Here is a 17,811-nt window from a genome sequence, read left to right on the forward strand (position 1 = left end):
ATGTTTATATCTTGTACTGTTCCATTGTATTGGAGAAGGCAGACATCTCAATGGCTGATATCGCCAACAATCAGCAACTCCCATCAAAAACAATCTAGGCTGATAAATAACACTACAGGTAAAAGAAAAAATATGTATTGTTGATTTTGCGGTGAGCTGTCCCTTTATAGTTAGCCAAATATGGTGGCTAATAACAATAATAATAATAATAATAATAATAATGATAATTAGAATTTGTGATGTAATACTCCAAGACATCCACATCATTGGATCTAAAACCTTGAGGTGATGGTAATCCTGTACGGCCGCGGTTTCATAGTCAGACCAAAATCGGTGCTGAGATCCAACTCCTGCCCTGGAACATTTGCAACCTGCAGCCCGTGGAGCAGCGTGGTGAGAAAGATAAACATCTCCAAACGTGCAAATCCATCACCGAGACAGCGTCTCTTGCCCATGCCAAAGATGAGGACCTTCTCCGTCAGCTCCTTGTTGAGGAGTCCTGAGGGACTCAGAAAGCGATCAGGACGAAATGTGTCCGGGTCACCCCAAAGATCACTGGGACAGAGCAAAACAACATGAAGATCAATCAAACAGCAATCAAACAGAAAACACATTATTGTCTGAAAGAAGACGTTGAAACACTTCACTCTTACTGATACAATAGTCTTTTAAAAGTCAAACTCAAAGTCATAATGTAGTAATGAATTCTTGCGGCTACTCACATATCATGATTGACTTGATACTGGTTAATGAAGACACATGTGTCTTTAGGAATGTAATATCCGTTCAGGGTGATGTTTCTCGTAGTACTGAAGGGGACAAAACCAGAGTTTTAACAACAATACATACAGCTGTACACATGAATGTACTGCAAAGAAAACTACAGACTTACCAGTGAGGAATTGTGAAAGGGACGTATGAAGCATGGCGAAACACCTCATATATGAACGCTTCTGTGAAAGACATCTTGGGCTTATCTGAAAACCTGGGCAGTCTGGCTGTGCCAATGTGGTTGTCTTCAAAAGAAAAGAAAAAACACAGAAACCCATTAGAAATTTATGGAGAACTTGGCAGTTTTGAAGTCACTTTTCTGTGCTCTGTGCAACTCTTAACTTTACGTGCTCTTTTACGCTCCTGAAACTTAATCTGCATCCCAGTTTTCGGTCTGGAGAATGCAGCCTGGGACAGGTATGTCCCTCTAAGGACCTGAAGGTTCTTCAACTACTTTCCCAAATGTGATGGTCTGTCCTCACAAAGACCAAAACAGAATGTCCATTCAAGTGCAATTTGGAAGGTCAAACATTTCTAAGGTTTTCACCACAGCTTTTCAGTATAGACTGTATAAAACAAAATGACGTGACCCACTGATTTGTGGACTCATGTTTGATGAGCCAGAAATATCCATATTTGAATAAGAGGGTGAAGCTGTGGATGAGCAAGGGGTGGATCTGACTGATGAACACTATCGGCAGACAGCCTGTCACTCAAAGCAGCACGCCCTCAATTATGCATAACTTTAAGCCTTAAACAAATGTAAATGGGTAAATTATATACAATTCACCCCTGTGCAGTTGTCATGAATGCTGAAATTAGCTATAGAGACCAAAACTGTCTCTTGTTCCAAGCTGTAAACATGTCTATTTCTGCTGTAAAGCTCGATATTTTAACATGGTTGCCTATGGGGGCTGACTTGTTTCTGGAGCCAGCCTCAAATGGCCATTAGAGGAACTGCAGTTTTTCATTAATTTCCTTTTTTCAGCCCAGGAGGTTGCAGCTTCCTTTTCAACAGAAGACGAATTGGCTGACATAAGGGGTAAACTAGGGCTCAGTATTCCATGATAGCTGATTACTTTTGGGAAGCTATCAGGATCTGATTAACATGTCCCAGCTTAAAAAAACAAACGCTGATACATTTACAGCCTTTATGGGCAGAGTAAGATAATGGGGTCTACTAGGATATAGCCTCTAAACTAGGATGCAGGTTAAGTCAGTGATTGGCCAGTAGAGCCTTTGAAGTTGGGATCTACAATGACATCAAATCACTCTTTAGCTCTATGGTAGGTTTCTGATATAATTGCAGTCATTAGTTTTCATTCTAGATTTCAAAACAAGTCAAAAGTTCACTGTCTGTTAAATTGAGCTGAACTTTTCAGTTCACCGGGGTTTAAAAGGCCTGAGATGGGTTGAATGTTTTGAGTTTTTAACATGCGACTTCACAAATTATTACAATTACTGAACAAATTATGTTCATCTTTCAGATTAATTAAAAATCAATCACTCATTCACTAATAAGGATTCCAGCAAAATGGTGAGCTTTACTGTAAACAGGAGAATAAAAGCTTCACAGTCAATTTATTGTGTTAATTTACAATTAATTGAGGTGATGAGTAAGTGAAGTATTTCAAACTATGTGCGATCACATAGTGTCCCTTGCGTGTTACCTCCTTTGTGTCAGTCTGGAACAACTCTGTAACCTTTCTTTCTTTTTTCTTTCTTTCTTTCTGTGGCTGTTTGTGCCTCCCTCTCTGATTCATGCTGTCTCCTCTTACTGTCTCCCTCTCTCTCTCTCTCTCTCTCTCTCTCTCTCTCTCTCTCTCTCTTTCTCTCTCTCTCTCTCTATCTCTCTCCCTGTGAAAATGCAACGTGCCTCAGAACAGACAGCACCAGTTCTGTCAACCCACTTCAAAAGTAGCTCTGGCGTCAGCAAATTGGTCTGATCTTTTGTGAGTTTCTCTGGTGGCTGTCGGGCTGTGTTCGGCAAGGGCACTCTGGTTGGCCACTGTTGGGTTTTTATTATACTGAATCTGCCTGAAGTTTTGATACCCAGCAGATGTCATCATATGCCGGGCTACTCAAGTGATGATAATGATGATGAATCTGTTATAAAGAGATGCATTTCCACCTAACTGTATCCCTAAAAGAATACTTCATCCACAAAATGATCATTTGTATATCAGTTTTCACTCTGTGTCATGTTGGATTTGAAGAAGAAAGAAATCTGTGCTTTTCTCACATGCCTCCATGGTAAATGAATGGAGAAAAGTCTTGATGAATTAGAGTAAAAGGGGGTTGCATTTAACAGCAGCAAAACTATATCAAAACATCAGTTTGCAAACTGTCACACAGCATGTGCAGTATAAAGTAAATACATAGCATATGACTGGATTATTGAGACTTATATTACACTGCATAAGTAGTGTATGTGTTTGTTAAGAGATGTTTGATTAGAGATTATTGTTAAAACGCAGCCCCTTTAACTTAAATTCATCAAGATTTTTTTTTTTCCATTTTTGGATTCTTCGTTCACTGTGGAGGCATGCCAGAAAAACAAAGTTCTCTTCAACATAACATATGGTGAGTAACTGATATACAGATGAACATTGTGTGGGTAAAAACATTACTTCTATAGACTTTTGGAAGATATTTAAACAGATAATAGCAACAGTTTTTATTATCTCTGTATCTAGTTCCTATCTCAAATATTAAGAGCCTCTGTATGTGAAGCAACACTTCCTCTAAATTTAGTAGTTTTGGCGCATCAATAATGAACTACCAGCCACAACTGTTGGCTCATTAGTGATGTGTTAATCATTAATGAGTGACCTTCTATTCCTGGACAATGAGAATGAGTCATTCATGAGACGGACACTGGACGGGCCCTCGCTACCCAGCATAGCACAAATTCTTTCTCATTAGATAAGATGAATGCAGTAATGCTCTGAAACATGCCAGTTAGTAAAGGATCACACTGGTATACAATGAAAAGGAGAGATTGGTCATACGTTAACATAAAATGGTACCTATCTCTTGGTGTATTCTGTCCTGGATGTCAGGATACTTGATCAGGTACAACAGGCTCCACTGTAAACCAGCAATGATGGTGTCAAATCCTTTAGAAAACCACAAACAACACAGTCACAGTGAAACAACAGTAATCATCTTTATGAATATGATCAACTGAATGTCACTATTTGATAATATAAGTGAAACTTCCAGTGTGGCTCACCTGCTCCAAAGATATCTATGACAGTGTGGATGATCTGAGAGTTGGAGAGCTCAGATGAATCCTTATTTTCTTCTCTGTCCTCACAAAGTGCAATCAGAGCGTCTGTTATGTCCCGTATACAGTTCTGCAATCACACACACACGTTTACAACATGGCAGAAAATTTAACATTGATTGTGTTGCTGTCTTTCTTAAATCACTGTCACTGAAACATCAAGGTATCTGAATTAACTATCGGGCAGTTAATGATTATGCAAATATAGAGGTTCAAAGTTTATTAGGGAAGAGACAGTAATCAGTTATGGTACGACGCGTGCCTTCCAGTGGGATGCTAATTCCTAATTAGAGTTCGTGCGAACATTTTAGCCACTCTGCACAAGAACAAAGGTCCCTCCCAGGGAACTTGTTTGTTATTTTTTTGGCTACAGTTGCACTCACAGCTACTACTGTATGAGTGCAATGTCAGATTAAATAGTGAACAGCAAATTAGTGGGACAGATATAAGAAAAACAACAGACACACCCTCCACCACGTTAGGCTGTCCTGAAAATATTCTGTTTGTAAGTTGTGGTCACTGTGCATTAGACTAGCTGAGGTTAAGATAATATTCATGAAACCAGTGATCAGTTTATCATGATAATACAGTATTATGATATTTAACAAATCCTTATGGTGGCTTGGTTTTGGTAGATATGGGAAACTATTGTCTGTTTTGCACTGCATGTCTTTAAAAACCCTTAAACTGTGAATTATTCTTCGACTTAACTATTTGTAGTAGCTGCCAATCAACAGTGCAAGTGTAAAATAAAAACACAACCTCATGCTGCAAGACAGCAATGGTTGATTATACTGTAACATGTCAGTGTGATTTTAGCATTTCCTTTTGCGATCTCCTTCCCTTTCTCTCCACTAAATTCTGGTCTACACGTGCATCTTGCTGGCCTCCATACCTTATCAAAGGTGTTGATATGTTCCTCGATGCTACGCTCCATGAATCCATTCATCCTATGGATGTGCTGGACCATCTTCCTTAGAGATGGACTTGGAAAGTAGCGGAACACAGGGAAAAAATCAGCCAGGTTCCCAGCTGCAAAGATCCTCAGGACCTCGTTGTTGATGTGAACAATAGTGAGGAATTCCTTGTCGTTGTAGTCGTACCTTTTCCCAAAACAGAGGGCACAGACAACATTCGCCACTGAGGTTACCAGGGGCATCACTGGATCTATACCCGTCGTATCATGGCCCATTTCCCCTTTAGCAGCAGCCTGTCCCCGAATCACCTCCACCATCTCTGCTGCTTCAGCACAGACGTGCTCCTCTAGCAGGCAGGTGGCACCAGAACCTCTGGGCTCAGCCTGGGAGAAAGACCTAAGGGCGTTCTTGCACAGCTTCTTATGGAGCATCCAAATTGGTCCATACTTCTCACTGAAGGTCATACTGGTCCCGTTGGCTACGGCAGAGAAGGTGAATAGGTCAGGACGCCCAGCAAAAGCTTCTCCTTGCCGAACCAGTGCCTGTCTGATGGTGGTGTATCCACTCAGGACGACAACAGTCAAAGAGCCAAGACGCATCTAGAGTCAAAGAATGAACACATGATTGAATGAATAAATACTTTCTCCTCTGTCCAGCTGAAACTTTCCAACACATTTTACTGTCTATACCTTGAAAACATCGCCATACTGGAGCCTCAAGCGGGTTAGAGAAAGATGAATCTGGTCCCCCATCTGGAGCAGATTGCCGACAAGGGGCCACGGCGTGGGGCCAGGAGGAGGGGGATATTTTGTGTGGTCCAATTGGGAGTGGTGGTGGTGGTGGCTCTTTCGGCCCCTGAGGGCCATCAGGAGGAGGGTGAGAAGACACAGAGCAACAGTGACACTGGACAGAGAAGTATCAGGGTTCTCCTTGATGGGCAGTGTCCCAAACGACAGTCTCATCCTGCCAGGTAAACTCTAAATACTGTGAGAGAGAGAGGGGGGAAAGACTGTTAAAAGACAAGGTGAAAGTCAGAACTTGGTCCCACTGGATTACTCTAAATGAAGACATTGCGACTGGTGCTCAAAATATTTAAAAAACTAAAATAGAAACAGAAAGAAAGAAAACAATATGGCAAACAATTTCAATAGAAAACTCACTTCACTGTATCCTCTGTAACTTTGAGTGTAAAAAAGTAGAGAGCCGGACAACAGAGAGCAGAGCAGAGACCAAAATACTCAGCTGGAAGAAGTTTGAGGTCTGATCCTTGGGAACTTGTTGATGAGAGTAGCACACTGTACGGGACGTCCCTTTCAGCAGCGGCCGGGCCCCCTGCAGAGGGAGCTGCTGCCCGCTCACAATAGAGAGGCGCACATGGCGAGAAACTTGGCTCAGAGTGAAGGATGAGTCCTGCCCGGCCAGCCAGTGACCGCATCGGCCCATTTGACCGCAGACCGGAACCATTCACAACAAGGGCCCCTCCTCTCCTGTTCCCTCTGTCCCTCACAAAGTTGCAGGCTGGTTGTTGCAGTGCATAGGCATTTGAAAAGGATCTTCAGGGGCTTATACTTTATGAAATGTGTTTTTAAAATATACATGAATGGAAAGAAGGCCAACAAAACATTGTTTGTAAAAACCCTGAAACTGTACTATCCACAGATTAATATACTTTCAAAACATTTCAACTTGAATTCAGAACTTTTACCTCTACCGAATAAAATATTGTGATATTAGCATTTCTGTTCAATTAAAGGATCAGAGTACTTCCTTCCTCACAGACCCCAAAATTGTTTTATGAACAATGTAATTTCTGTAATGTGTCACAGGGGGGCGCTCTCCATCTGCTTAGACTGACTAGACTACAGTTTGGACTGAGGTCAGTGCTCTGAGGCTTTAGGCATCAGCCAACTCATAACCACAACACTTCAGGAAGTGTGGACAAAACAATAGGAACACCTCACAATGTATTCCAATCAAGTGCAAAATCATATACTGGTTTAAATAAAAGCTGAATCTACACCTCTTTGTCACACCCACACAATAAAAGATTAATATAAACATTGCAAGCTACTGCTGGTAATATATAGTATGTGAAAAAACTGATTGTCAGTTTAACAGATTTATTTTTCCTTTCACTTCAGCAGCTTTAATTTCTTTTATTTTGCTATATGTATCTTGTGGCCTTTAATCTGATTGTCAAAGCTATCAAAGTTTCTTTCTTTTCTAAGTTCTCTCTTCCCTTTCCTTTTTCCACCTCCTCTCTCCTGCCACCATCCCTCTTTTTATGCCTGTATTATGTCCTCCTCCCCAGTTTACTCGCTGTCTCTCTCCCTCCATCTTTCATTCCTTTCATTCTCCTTTCTTTCTCACTCTCCATCGAACCGTCAATTTAGTTCAAGCTCAACTGTGGGACACCCGGTGCTGTCAGGCCGAGCGACAGCTCCTTTGACCCAGTGGTCCACGTCCCCTCCAGGCCCGAGGCGGTCCGGTCTTGTCATTAGCTCTGGCAGACAGAGCCGAGACACACACACACTGACTCTGTGGAGCCAGACTACATGGTGAAGTGTCTAGAAGGAGAATGTGTTGCTTATATTCAAGCATGAAACAAAGACTAATGTTACAGCCCTAACATGCATACAGGCATCATGACAGAAACTTGAAATGAGCATGTGCACATGCTCAAAATGTGGTAAAACTAGACAGACCCCTACATCCTCTGACATAATGATGCTGCATGTTTTGATCAAAACTCAAGACCAGTTGTAAGTCCTCACTTTTGCACAAACTGTTGACACAGACATGCATAGACAGGCAGAATTCAGCTGGATAATTTCTCAATGCTCCAATATTCACAACATGCAACTGACCCAGACTCCATTACCTTCATAGCAGAAGCTCCAAGTCAGCTGAATGACAAAATGGAGCAATGCACATTAGTATGGGAAGCTGGTTTCCACTGTGTTTAGCAACACTCCCCAACTACAGTTCTGCTGATCTTTTCATTGTTTAACAAGAGTTAATTACAGAGACTGTATTGTCCCTGGGGATAATTCTCAAAGGGATGTGTGTATTTCCAGACAGCCAAGATTAAAATAGGCGAACCAGACAAAGTTATGTGACCACATTGTTCCTGGGAGACAGTGAAGCAGCAGGAGGCCCCTTATCAAAGCAAACATCTTCCCAATTATGTTTTCTGCCTTGTAGATGGGCCTATCCTCTGCGTGTGCTGCATGCGGACACGGAACAGTTGAGTTGGGGCGATGCAATGAAGCAGCAACGGGAGCAATGCAACAAGTGAGAGTGAGAAGTCTAAATGTCTGGCCTTGATCAGAGATTCTTTTCGTATGCTTCAACTTAGTATGGATTGTTTTTGTTTTGGTCAGACTTGGTCATTGGAGCAATTTACATCTGTTATCTATTTCTGTGAAGAAAACATTGAGAAACAAAATAAATATTAATCAATTAAAGAAGATACAGATTAAATTATCCTATGAATCAGTATCAAAAACCTTAATATATCAGTCAAAACATGCAAAAGAGCCTACTGTGCTTCATAAAGTTGGAATACCTTAAAACCAATACACCAGTTCAGTGGGAGATTTAATAGGAACAGTAAAGAAGGGCAAAAGCAATGGTATGCACGATTTTTTTCCTATGTGTGAAAAGTATAGCCTATTATCACCAAAAAGAATGAGCTCAAATGTACATTGTGACTGATATTAATTCATTAATAAAGAGACAATATAATGAACAATGCACACAATGAACAATACTTACCATAAACTATAATGTCATGCTCTTCATGATCAAAGAAACTGCGCGCGCTTGCCTCGCGGGCCACGTGGGGGTAAAACTTGGATTGGTTCCGCCTGAACGGTTATTAGCGCGTGCGGCGGGACCCTCAGAGGAGCGACCGAGGAGGACTCCCGGTGCGACGGTACGTGGTGCTGCTGTTTCTTTGCTTCCTCGCGCTGAGCGCGGAAGGTATATAAAGCTGCTCGGCGGGTCTCCGGTCCACTGACGGTGAGAGGAGGCAGACAGCTGCAACATGCCTGTGACCGGAGCAGGAGTCCATCAGACTGGAGGCACCTCATCAGCATCTCCAACAGGTGAGCAAACTTTAGAAGACTTCTGAGTTATGGAGCTGTTACAGCCTTCAATAAACCATATTATGCTATGAAATGGAAATAAAAGAGTAGTTATTTCTCTAAAGAAATTTGCAAACAAAACATGGAGAAGCAGCATTTAGTTTAGTGTGCACCACAGAGCTGGAACAAACTTCCGGAGGATATCAGACAACTTTGACCATCTTTACATCCAGGTGATAAACATTTATGTTCTGTATTTGACTGAACCTAAAAACTTACAGTGAACCATATTATGTCTCAATGTAACAACATTTTTATTCAGATATATTATATATTTTTAGGCTAGTATATATATATACTAATATACGAAAATTACAAAAAAAAAGAAAAAATATGTATATATACATATTTTTTCTTCTTTTTTTGTAATTTTCTGAATCCTGCTTTTATTGTTAATTTAATTTTCTCTCAATTTTTCAAAGCAAATTCCTTGTCTGTGAGAATCACCTTGGCAATAAATCGGATTCTGATATTTAACTATTTAATTTCATAATTTAATAACCTTTCAGTTCTTTTAATTTGCATTTTAATGCTTTTATGCTGTTGGTCTTTTTTTTCTCTCTATTTTTATGCAGTTAATTCTGGCTAACTCATAAGCTATAGGGCAAAATTCATGAATTATTGAAATAACAGTTGTAGCAATAATTTACTAGAAGTACCAAGCCAAATAAAAAGCAAGCAAACTGACCGAGCTAAATCCTAAGCGTAAAGCTAGATTATTTAAACAGAGCTGGGACGTTATAAACCTCCTAACCTGTGAATAAGATCATTTGAATGCTGGTTTGTCCAGGTTACAGAAAACGAACAAATTAGTTAGTACATATTGTCATGTGTTAATGTTTTCTGTAGTTATCTGTTCCACCCTATAACAGACTCTACATGTGAGGTGTAATACTCTCAGTCACCTCTTCTTCATCATGCAGTCCTTCACTGTTTCTTATAAAGTTCAGAGTTGTCTCACAAATATGATGAAGCACACCTCTGGTGGTACTTTGCACTGGCCTGCATCCTGCTGTTCTCCTATCCTCTCTGTCCAAATGAGGTCAGTCAAGTCCACAGCTCAGAGCCAGCCCGACTTTACGGTGCCAGTCGTGACCCCTGACCCTGTGGTGTTACCCTGCTGACAGTGCCAGTGCCTCATTTGGCACAGCTTCTCTCCTGCTGGTTGTAATGGCAACTTCCGCACAGGGTTATGATGAAAAACGAAAGGAGCTATTCTCACTCAGTGATCCAGATATTAACTTTCACGATCAAGTGTTCACACACACATGCAGGACAGTGTATGAGTAAGCACACACGCATGAATGCAAACAGTTGGACACTGGCGTCCATGTGTCTTTTTCAGAGGGAAAGCACGGCAACATGAACTCCCAGCCCGACAACGGCCACCAGCAGCAGTCTGATAACGGGTGCAACCATCAGAGCCGCAAACCACAGCATGTAGACGGACTTGAGACGCTGGCCATGCCCATGCCAATTCCAGACCTCACCATTCAGTACACTAAGGTAGGCTGCACCCAACAGTCAAGAGTCAAAGCTATTAGGATGGAAACAGATGTGAGGTACAATACACAGCTAAGCGATCCAGTTTGGTTCAGATTCTTCCGCTCCCAGGGGACCATACAACTCATTACAAAACAGAATTACAACAATTTAACAGTGAGACTCTCAGGATTTAGGGATTTAGGGTTGGGTTTTTTTTGGGAGAATGTGGAATTCAGTCACTGGTGACATATGTAGGGTTGGCTGACTTGATGTCAGGTTTTGATTGCAAATCTAATTTAAATCTTGAGTCACAAAAAATTAAGAAAAATTGCAGTTTTTGATATTTTCCTTTCATCCTCATCCCAACATGTATCATGTGTCCTGGGAGGCAGATTGTGTGTTTAATCATCTGGTCTGCATTTAGGTGAATCAGCCTGTCTGTAATGGCTTCAGTTGCCCTTTAATATGGCATTGAGCACCAGTCAAGTAGCAATTTAGTATTTATGGTTTGTGTCAAAAATGAAAATTAAAAATATGGTGTGTAGGCTTGTAATTTGAGGAGAATGAGGATGTGGTTTTAACTAGATGAAATAGATGAGTTAATACTCAACAAGCTTTACAGCATGCAGATGCATTGAATAAAAAATATTAGAGAGCAAGCAGGACTCCCGCTAACAGGGAGCCTGTTTTTAATTCTGTCAGGCTGAGAAGAGCTGATACTCTAGCGCCATGTGTTTAGGACTGTCTTTGATCTGCTTTGAGACAATGTATAAGAAATTCTGTCTGTGTGTTTTATTCTTTTCGAAATCTGCTCCAATATCTCAGCTGTTCATCAATAACGAGTGGCATGAGTCCTGCAGCGGGAGAAAGATTTCTGTGTATGATCCCGCCACGGGGAGGCTGCTGTGTGAAGTGGAGGAGGCTGAACCTGTGAGTATATTATGTATTGTTTAGAAATCAGAGGTGCTTTTTTAATCTCTGCACTAGCAGGGATTTGAAAATGAAGGGGTGGGGTGGGTTCATGACACCATGTTATGTTGTTAGTATGACCACCTCTTCAACTTGAACCTTATGTAGGAAGATGTGGACAAAGCAGTCAGGAGTGCCAGAGCTGCCTTTCAGATGGGGTCACCATGGCGATCAATGGACGCCTCAGACCGAGGTCAACTACTTAACAGACTTGCTGACTTAGTGGAGAGAGACAGACTACTGCTGGCTGTGAGAAACACACACACACACACACACACACACACACACACACACACACATAAACTGGTAAACACACAACTGGTTTATTACAGTGAAGTCATGACTCTTACTGATTATAGGTGTTTTTTATTATTATTTCTAGACACTAGAGGCTCTGGACTCTGGCAAAGTGTTTCTCATGGCATATTATGTAGACCTGATGGCCACAATCAAAACCCTGAGATACTATGGTGGCTGGGCAGACAAAATTCATGGCAAAACCATCCCTATAGGTGAGTTTACGTATTGATCACCAACATTCAGATTCCTCACAACTTTAGTGATAGATTTTGTTTAGATTTAGATGTAAAGAGTAAAACCACCATGAATTAACTATGCTTTTTTTTTTCTTTTTTTTTTTTAGATGGAGAGTATTTTACTTACACTCGACATGAGCCCATTGGTGTATGTGGCCAGATCATTCCTGTGAGTAGAAAAACGAGAGACTGCACATACCACTTAAAAGATTTTTTTGTGTTTTACCATAATCATTCATTTATACAGTGACTATAGAAACTGTAACAAGCAAGGTTGCAATTACTTTAAGCTTATTATTGTAACATTTGGCCAATTAATCCGTGCCGGTAGGATGTTTTACAAAGTCATTATCGGTGGAACTTGCCTCCAAAAGTGGCCAATGGCTGCACAGTCCCCACCAGTCACGAGGGGACATACATCCAAAAGCAGAGCTGATGAGGGGAGGGTTGTGTTAAATGATCAGTGGGTACAGCTCCAGAGAAAGCAGGTCTCTTCTGCTGCCCTCGTAGTGTTTCATACACACTCAGGAGGTGGATGGGGGGATTCGGCTGCTTAATTGGCTGTTGGCTTGTTCCTGTTCCAAACTATAGTTATTATATTGGCCTTTAAAAATCAATCAGTTGTCCTTTAGTATGTACCTGCTGCAAAGGAGACAATGTACGTATTATATATGTATTTCTAGGCCTCACTGATTACCAAATAAACTCACAGAAAACATAATACTTTCATATGCCGTTGCAACTCAAACGTGTTTCTGCACTTTCGCATACAGTGGAACTTCCCAGTGATGATGTTTGCATGGAAGATTGCTCCTGCTCTGTGTTGTGGGAACACTGTAGTCATCAAACCTGCTGAACAGACCCCATTATCAGCCCTGCACATGGCTGCGCTCATCAAAGAGGTACTCTGATTATTACTGTTTGCCCCAAACAGTGATAGAAGAACAAAGAACATGTGGGCAAAAGCCATAAACTCGCATGCAGAAACTGTTGATATCTGTGTAGCTATAAAAGTAGAAAGACTGCTCTAAGATTGTGTCTCAGTTAAAATGAGTCTCTCCATCCGTCTCTCTGTGCTCAGGCTGGGTTTCCTCCAGGAGTGGTGAATGTGGTGCCAGGTTACGGTCAGACAGCAGGCTGCGCCATTTCCCACCACATGGACATCGATAAAGTAGCCTTCACTGGATCTACTGCTGTTAGTATCTATTTACATGAATTACAAAATGAGCAGGTGTCTCTTCTCTTTTAGTGTCCTTTGCTCCTATTTGTATTCACTCTTTCACTGTAATGTTACTGTGTTTCTCACATTGTTGTCATTGGATTTCAGGTTGGGAAACTAATCCAGAAGGCTGCAGGTGAAAGCAACCTGAAAAGAGTTACGCTAGAACTCGGTGGAAAAAACCCAAACATTGTCTTTGCTGACTGTGACTGTGAGTAGTAACAGTTACTGGATTATTCATAGTTATTTTTTTCTAAATGGGGTTTGTCTTTTATTACCTCTGCTGTGTGTTACATTTTAAGTCATCATAATTCTGTGCACTGTTGATGAGGGCAAGATGCTTCAAAATTACTTAAAAAGGTAAAGGAAAATGTGAAAAATAAACACATAAAATACACAGAATTAAACTCAACTTTACATAAAGCAAAGCTTAACAAATGAGAAATTGTGTTAAACAAAGACAGCAGTCTAGACCAGTCGTTCCCAACTGGTGAGTCGCAGTCCAAAAGTAGGTCGCGGGTCCATTCTGAATGGACTGTAAGTGACATGCGAATGTGTCAAGTTTATAGAAAAAGAAAAAAGCTTTATTTAAAGTACAGTGAATTTCCAGCACAGAGCTTTTATTTTGAAGTGCTGTTTCTTTCTGTAAATACAGTGACTAGTGGACAGCTACTTGACAGAGACAGCCAACCAGCTCGATGGAATGGCCAAATGTAAGAATGTTTTGTGCATGGAGAAATTCAAACTCACCGGGAAGAAAATGTGAATGCTTGTAGTCCTGTGTAGAACACGCGGTAATAGTGCAGCCTCTTGTGGTGGAAGGAGTATGACTACAACAATACTAAGAAAAATGTCCAACTTTTTTTCCCTACCTATTTCACAGATTGACTTCTTTTTTTTTTTCTTCAGGAACTTACAAGGACGATCCTGTCAAAACCTATTTTTCCCCACTTGTTCCTAAGTCACAAACACAATAGAGGAAACAATTTAGATCAGACTTAGAAAATGGATCACCAGAATTTTTTTTGCATTTGTCTCTCAGGGCTCCTGCAGACTGATCTTGTTGGTAAAATATTTCCATAGCATTATGAAAAGTTATTTACTTTTACTGTACCTTCAGTGTGGACTGTGAATGGACCACCACAGCACTGACAGGTGGATCCAAACCACACCCTAATGCTGGCTTAACTTTTTAATGGTCATAAATGGCACTGGCAGCATATATATATGTATCCTTTTATATATATGTATCCAGCACCTACTCTAAATGGACCTTAGGATGTGCGTGTTTTTTGACTATTTTAGCATATGAAGCTCAGACAGAGATTGCACTGTATCACCCTTTTTACTTCCTGTCAACAGTCTAGCTGCAGCTTTCTATCTGTGCACATGTGTCTTGCAGTAGAGTACGCAGTGGAGCAGGCCCACAGTGGTCTGTTCTTTAACCAGGGCCAATGCTGTCTGGCTGGATCCAGGGTGTTTGTGGAGGAACCGATCTACGAGGAGTTTGTCCATCGCAGTGTAGAAAAGGCCAAATCCAAAGTCCTGGGAAACCCATTGCTGCCGGGGGTTGACCAAGGACCACAGGTACAAGATACTGTTGGGTTACAGTATCTGCTCAAATATCTCCACTCCCACTGATCCAATAATTTGAGCTGCTGTTTTCTGCAGATTGACCAGAAGCAGTTTGATAAGATAATGGAGCTGATAGAGAGCGGGAAGAGGGACGGAGCCACGCTAGAGTGTGGGGGGTCTGCATGGGGTCAGCAGGGACTTTTCATCCAACCCACTGTCTTCTCAAATGTCACAGATGACATGCGCATCGCCAAAGAAGAGGTACTGTGGTCTAAAACACACCTGCATTGACACAACTGCACTCTATCGCACACATTGATCATTGCTCCTTATGTAGACTTTTGATCTTTGCTGCTGCATTTCTCTCCTGTACTTCTCAGATTTTTGGTCCAGTGCAGCAGATCATGTGTTTCCGTAGCATCCATGAAGTCATCGAAAGAGCCAACGCCACACACTACGGCCTGGCAGCAGGAGTGTTTACTAATGACATCGACAAAGCCCTGACAGTCTCTTCTGCTCTGCAGGCTGGCATGGTCTGGTAGGAATCAAATCCTCTAAAATTAATCTGCAGCAGTCAAGAGCTGGTGGCTCAGACAATAAATCTGAAGTATCTCCTGTGCAGATCCTCACACAAAACTCTCTTAAAGAAATATATTGCTGCACAGTAACAGCTTGTGCAAAATGACTGGCAATTTCATGTAATGCAGTGAAACTTTTTTTTTTTTTTTTTTTTTTTAGGGTGAACTGCTACAATGCCATGAGTGCTCAGTGTCCCTTTGGTGGATTCAAGATGTCTGGGAATGGGAGGGAACTGTGAGTAATACCATCGTATATTATATAGGTTTAGCATGGCTGGTGCATAAGGGTGTAGGTTTGGTTTTAGAGGTGGTTATATTCAACAAGAAAAAAACAAGTATATACATGTAATATAAAGGTTATTTTCATCATTTATAAATAATAATAGTACATTTCAAAATTAAATTGGCTATTTTCAGTATACAAAAAACCTACAAAGCACTAACTTGAGAGACACCTGATATTTGTTGGGAATATCAACAATGATTTTGTAAAGCTAATAACGTTTCATCTTTGTCTTTATTACAAACAGCTTTGCTAGACATGGTAAAAGCCTTTTATACTTATTTTATGTCCACCACACAGCTATGCTGGTACTGTGGTAGTCTGACTCACTGGATATAGACTGTGGGTATAAGCATGCCATTGATCTGCTATTTCAGCCAGCATTCACGTCCCTTTCCGCTATCTTCATTTTTCCATTTTGCAAGGGCACTGTCACTGCATCCTGGGCTTAGCACCCCCCAAGGTGACTGTGATTGGTTTAGAGTAATACAAACAACCAAGAGCGTCTTTCCCCCCCCTACACCAGAATGATGCTTCCACACCTTTCTCTAGGACTAATACTATCAATCACTCAGTGCTGTAGAGAAAGGCCTGGCTACGTGAGACTAGTATTTTAATGGTAACATTACAGCTTAATGTAGCTAATGTTATTTTTCTTGCATAATCAGTGATGGGGTTTTTTGTTTGTATGTTTGTTTTTTTCAGGGGGGAATACGCTCTTCAGGAGTACACCGAGGTCAAGGCAGTCACCATTAAAATCTCACAGAAGAACTCATAATACCATCATGCCACTGGACTGACTTTCTTGTCTTTTTAATTCTCTGCTGCCCCACGGCTTCAGGTCTTCCTCGCACATTTTGCAATACTCAGATGGCACCCGGATATTTTGAAGGCATCGGCAATTACTTGTCACTCTATGGACATTCATTCCCGTCATCTCTCATAAGATATACCTTGTGTACTATCTCCGATGTATTTAACAGTTCAGTGATCAGCATGTTGTGTCTATTATGTGGATGTTAGCTTAAAAGAATCTGTCTGTTCAGAAGTAACCACTTGAATAGCACTTTGCCAGAAAAGAATTATTTTAATAGGTGTCATACAAAAAATAGAAAGACATTTTACAGACTATTTACAGGGATTTCCAAATGAAATCAATAAAACTGTCGACCCATGTTAGAACCAGTAAACCTTACACTGATTGTAATGCAGTAAATGTGATCATGTTTTTGTATGTTTTGTTATAGTTCTACTAGTAATACAGATAAAACGGTCATGTCAGTGTCCATTTACTTTACATACGAACTGAGAACATTACAAGATTTGTGGAGGCTGTGGTGTGCCATTGCATGGAATACAGACTTTTCAGTAGTAAGTACTTTCAATTAAAGTCCCCCTCTAGACACATTTTAAATACTAATACTAATACTGCTTGTTTGTTTAACATGTTTTTTTCAAATAGGCTAAGGGTTAAAAAAAAATCTGAAAAGGGGCCAAAAGCAGATTTACTACTCCTCCCTCACTGAGAAATGATGGATCTGTTATGGCTCTGCTGACAGAGCAGTGTACTACCGTTAGCATTAGAGGAAACTCAAAGAGATTCAGCCATACATGTTTGAGCCTCAGACAGACTCAGACTCAGATTGCGAGTCTGTTGTGCACCAAAATCAGCAATTATCAAACGAATGAGAATGCTAAGTGTAGTTAGCATCTGTCATTTGTTTGTGCTTTTTGTTAGCATGTAGGCTAACTGGCAGTGGCTGACATTGCATTAGTTTTGTTAAACATACAATAATATCTTCTATGGTGGGGATTTTGGCATATAGTAGAAGGAAGCTCCAGGGTCTGGTTTACATCCAAAAACTGCACAGTCAAACATGTTTGCTGTCAAAACCTTTACTACGTAGCGTTGGGTGAAAAGGGACAAACTGATCTTTTTGAATGCCCCTTTTCAGTGTCCAGTTTGTATCAGATAAGCCTGTCTAACAGCCAAGTGCCACTGAATCCCCAACATTTCGCACACACTGTTATCTTAGGATAC

The 17,811-nt window shown here is 40.9% G+C and overlaps 2 protein-coding genes across 2 annotated transcripts; one reads left to right on the forward strand and one right to left on the reverse strand.

The window, feature by feature from the left end:
• Positions 1-272: 272 nt before the first annotated feature.
• Positions 273-6,191, reverse strand: LOC125890054 (cytochrome P450 1A1). Its single transcript, XM_049578450.1, has 8 exons — positions 6,138-6,191; positions 5,667-5,961; positions 4,956-5,576; positions 4,007-4,130; positions 3,801-3,890; positions 893-1,016; positions 723-809; positions 273-555 (listed from the first exon to the last, which is right to left on the reverse strand). Exons 2-8 carry the CDS (start codon positions 5,937-5,939, stop codon positions 273-275), a joined length of 1,602 nt encoding a protein of 533 aa, XP_049434407.1. The 5' UTR covers positions 5,940-5,961; positions 6,138-6,191.
• A 2,554-nt stretch (positions 6,192-8,745) lies between these two features.
• Positions 8,746-16,976, forward strand: LOC125889979 (aldehyde dehydrogenase 1A1-like). Its single transcript, XM_049578309.1, has 14 exons — positions 8,746-9,086; positions 10,471-10,631; positions 11,436-11,540; positions 11,688-11,828; positions 11,962-12,091; positions 12,223-12,284; positions 12,889-13,017; positions 13,197-13,310; positions 13,443-13,545; positions 14,737-14,921; positions 15,006-15,170; positions 15,290-15,447; positions 15,648-15,722; positions 16,476-16,976. Exons 1-14 carry the CDS (start codon positions 9,026-9,028, stop codon positions 16,546-16,548), a joined length of 1,662 nt encoding a protein of 553 aa, XP_049434266.1. The 5' UTR covers positions 8,746-9,025; the 3' UTR covers positions 16,549-16,976.
• The last annotated feature ends 835 nt before the right edge of the window (positions 16,977-17,811 follow it).

This window comes from Epinephelus fuscoguttatus, linkage group LG6 (assembly GCF_011397635.1).
Source record: "Epinephelus fuscoguttatus linkage group LG6, E.fuscoguttatus.final_Chr_v1".
NCBI lineage: Eukaryota > Metazoa > Chordata > Actinopteri > Perciformes > Serranidae > Epinephelus > Epinephelus fuscoguttatus.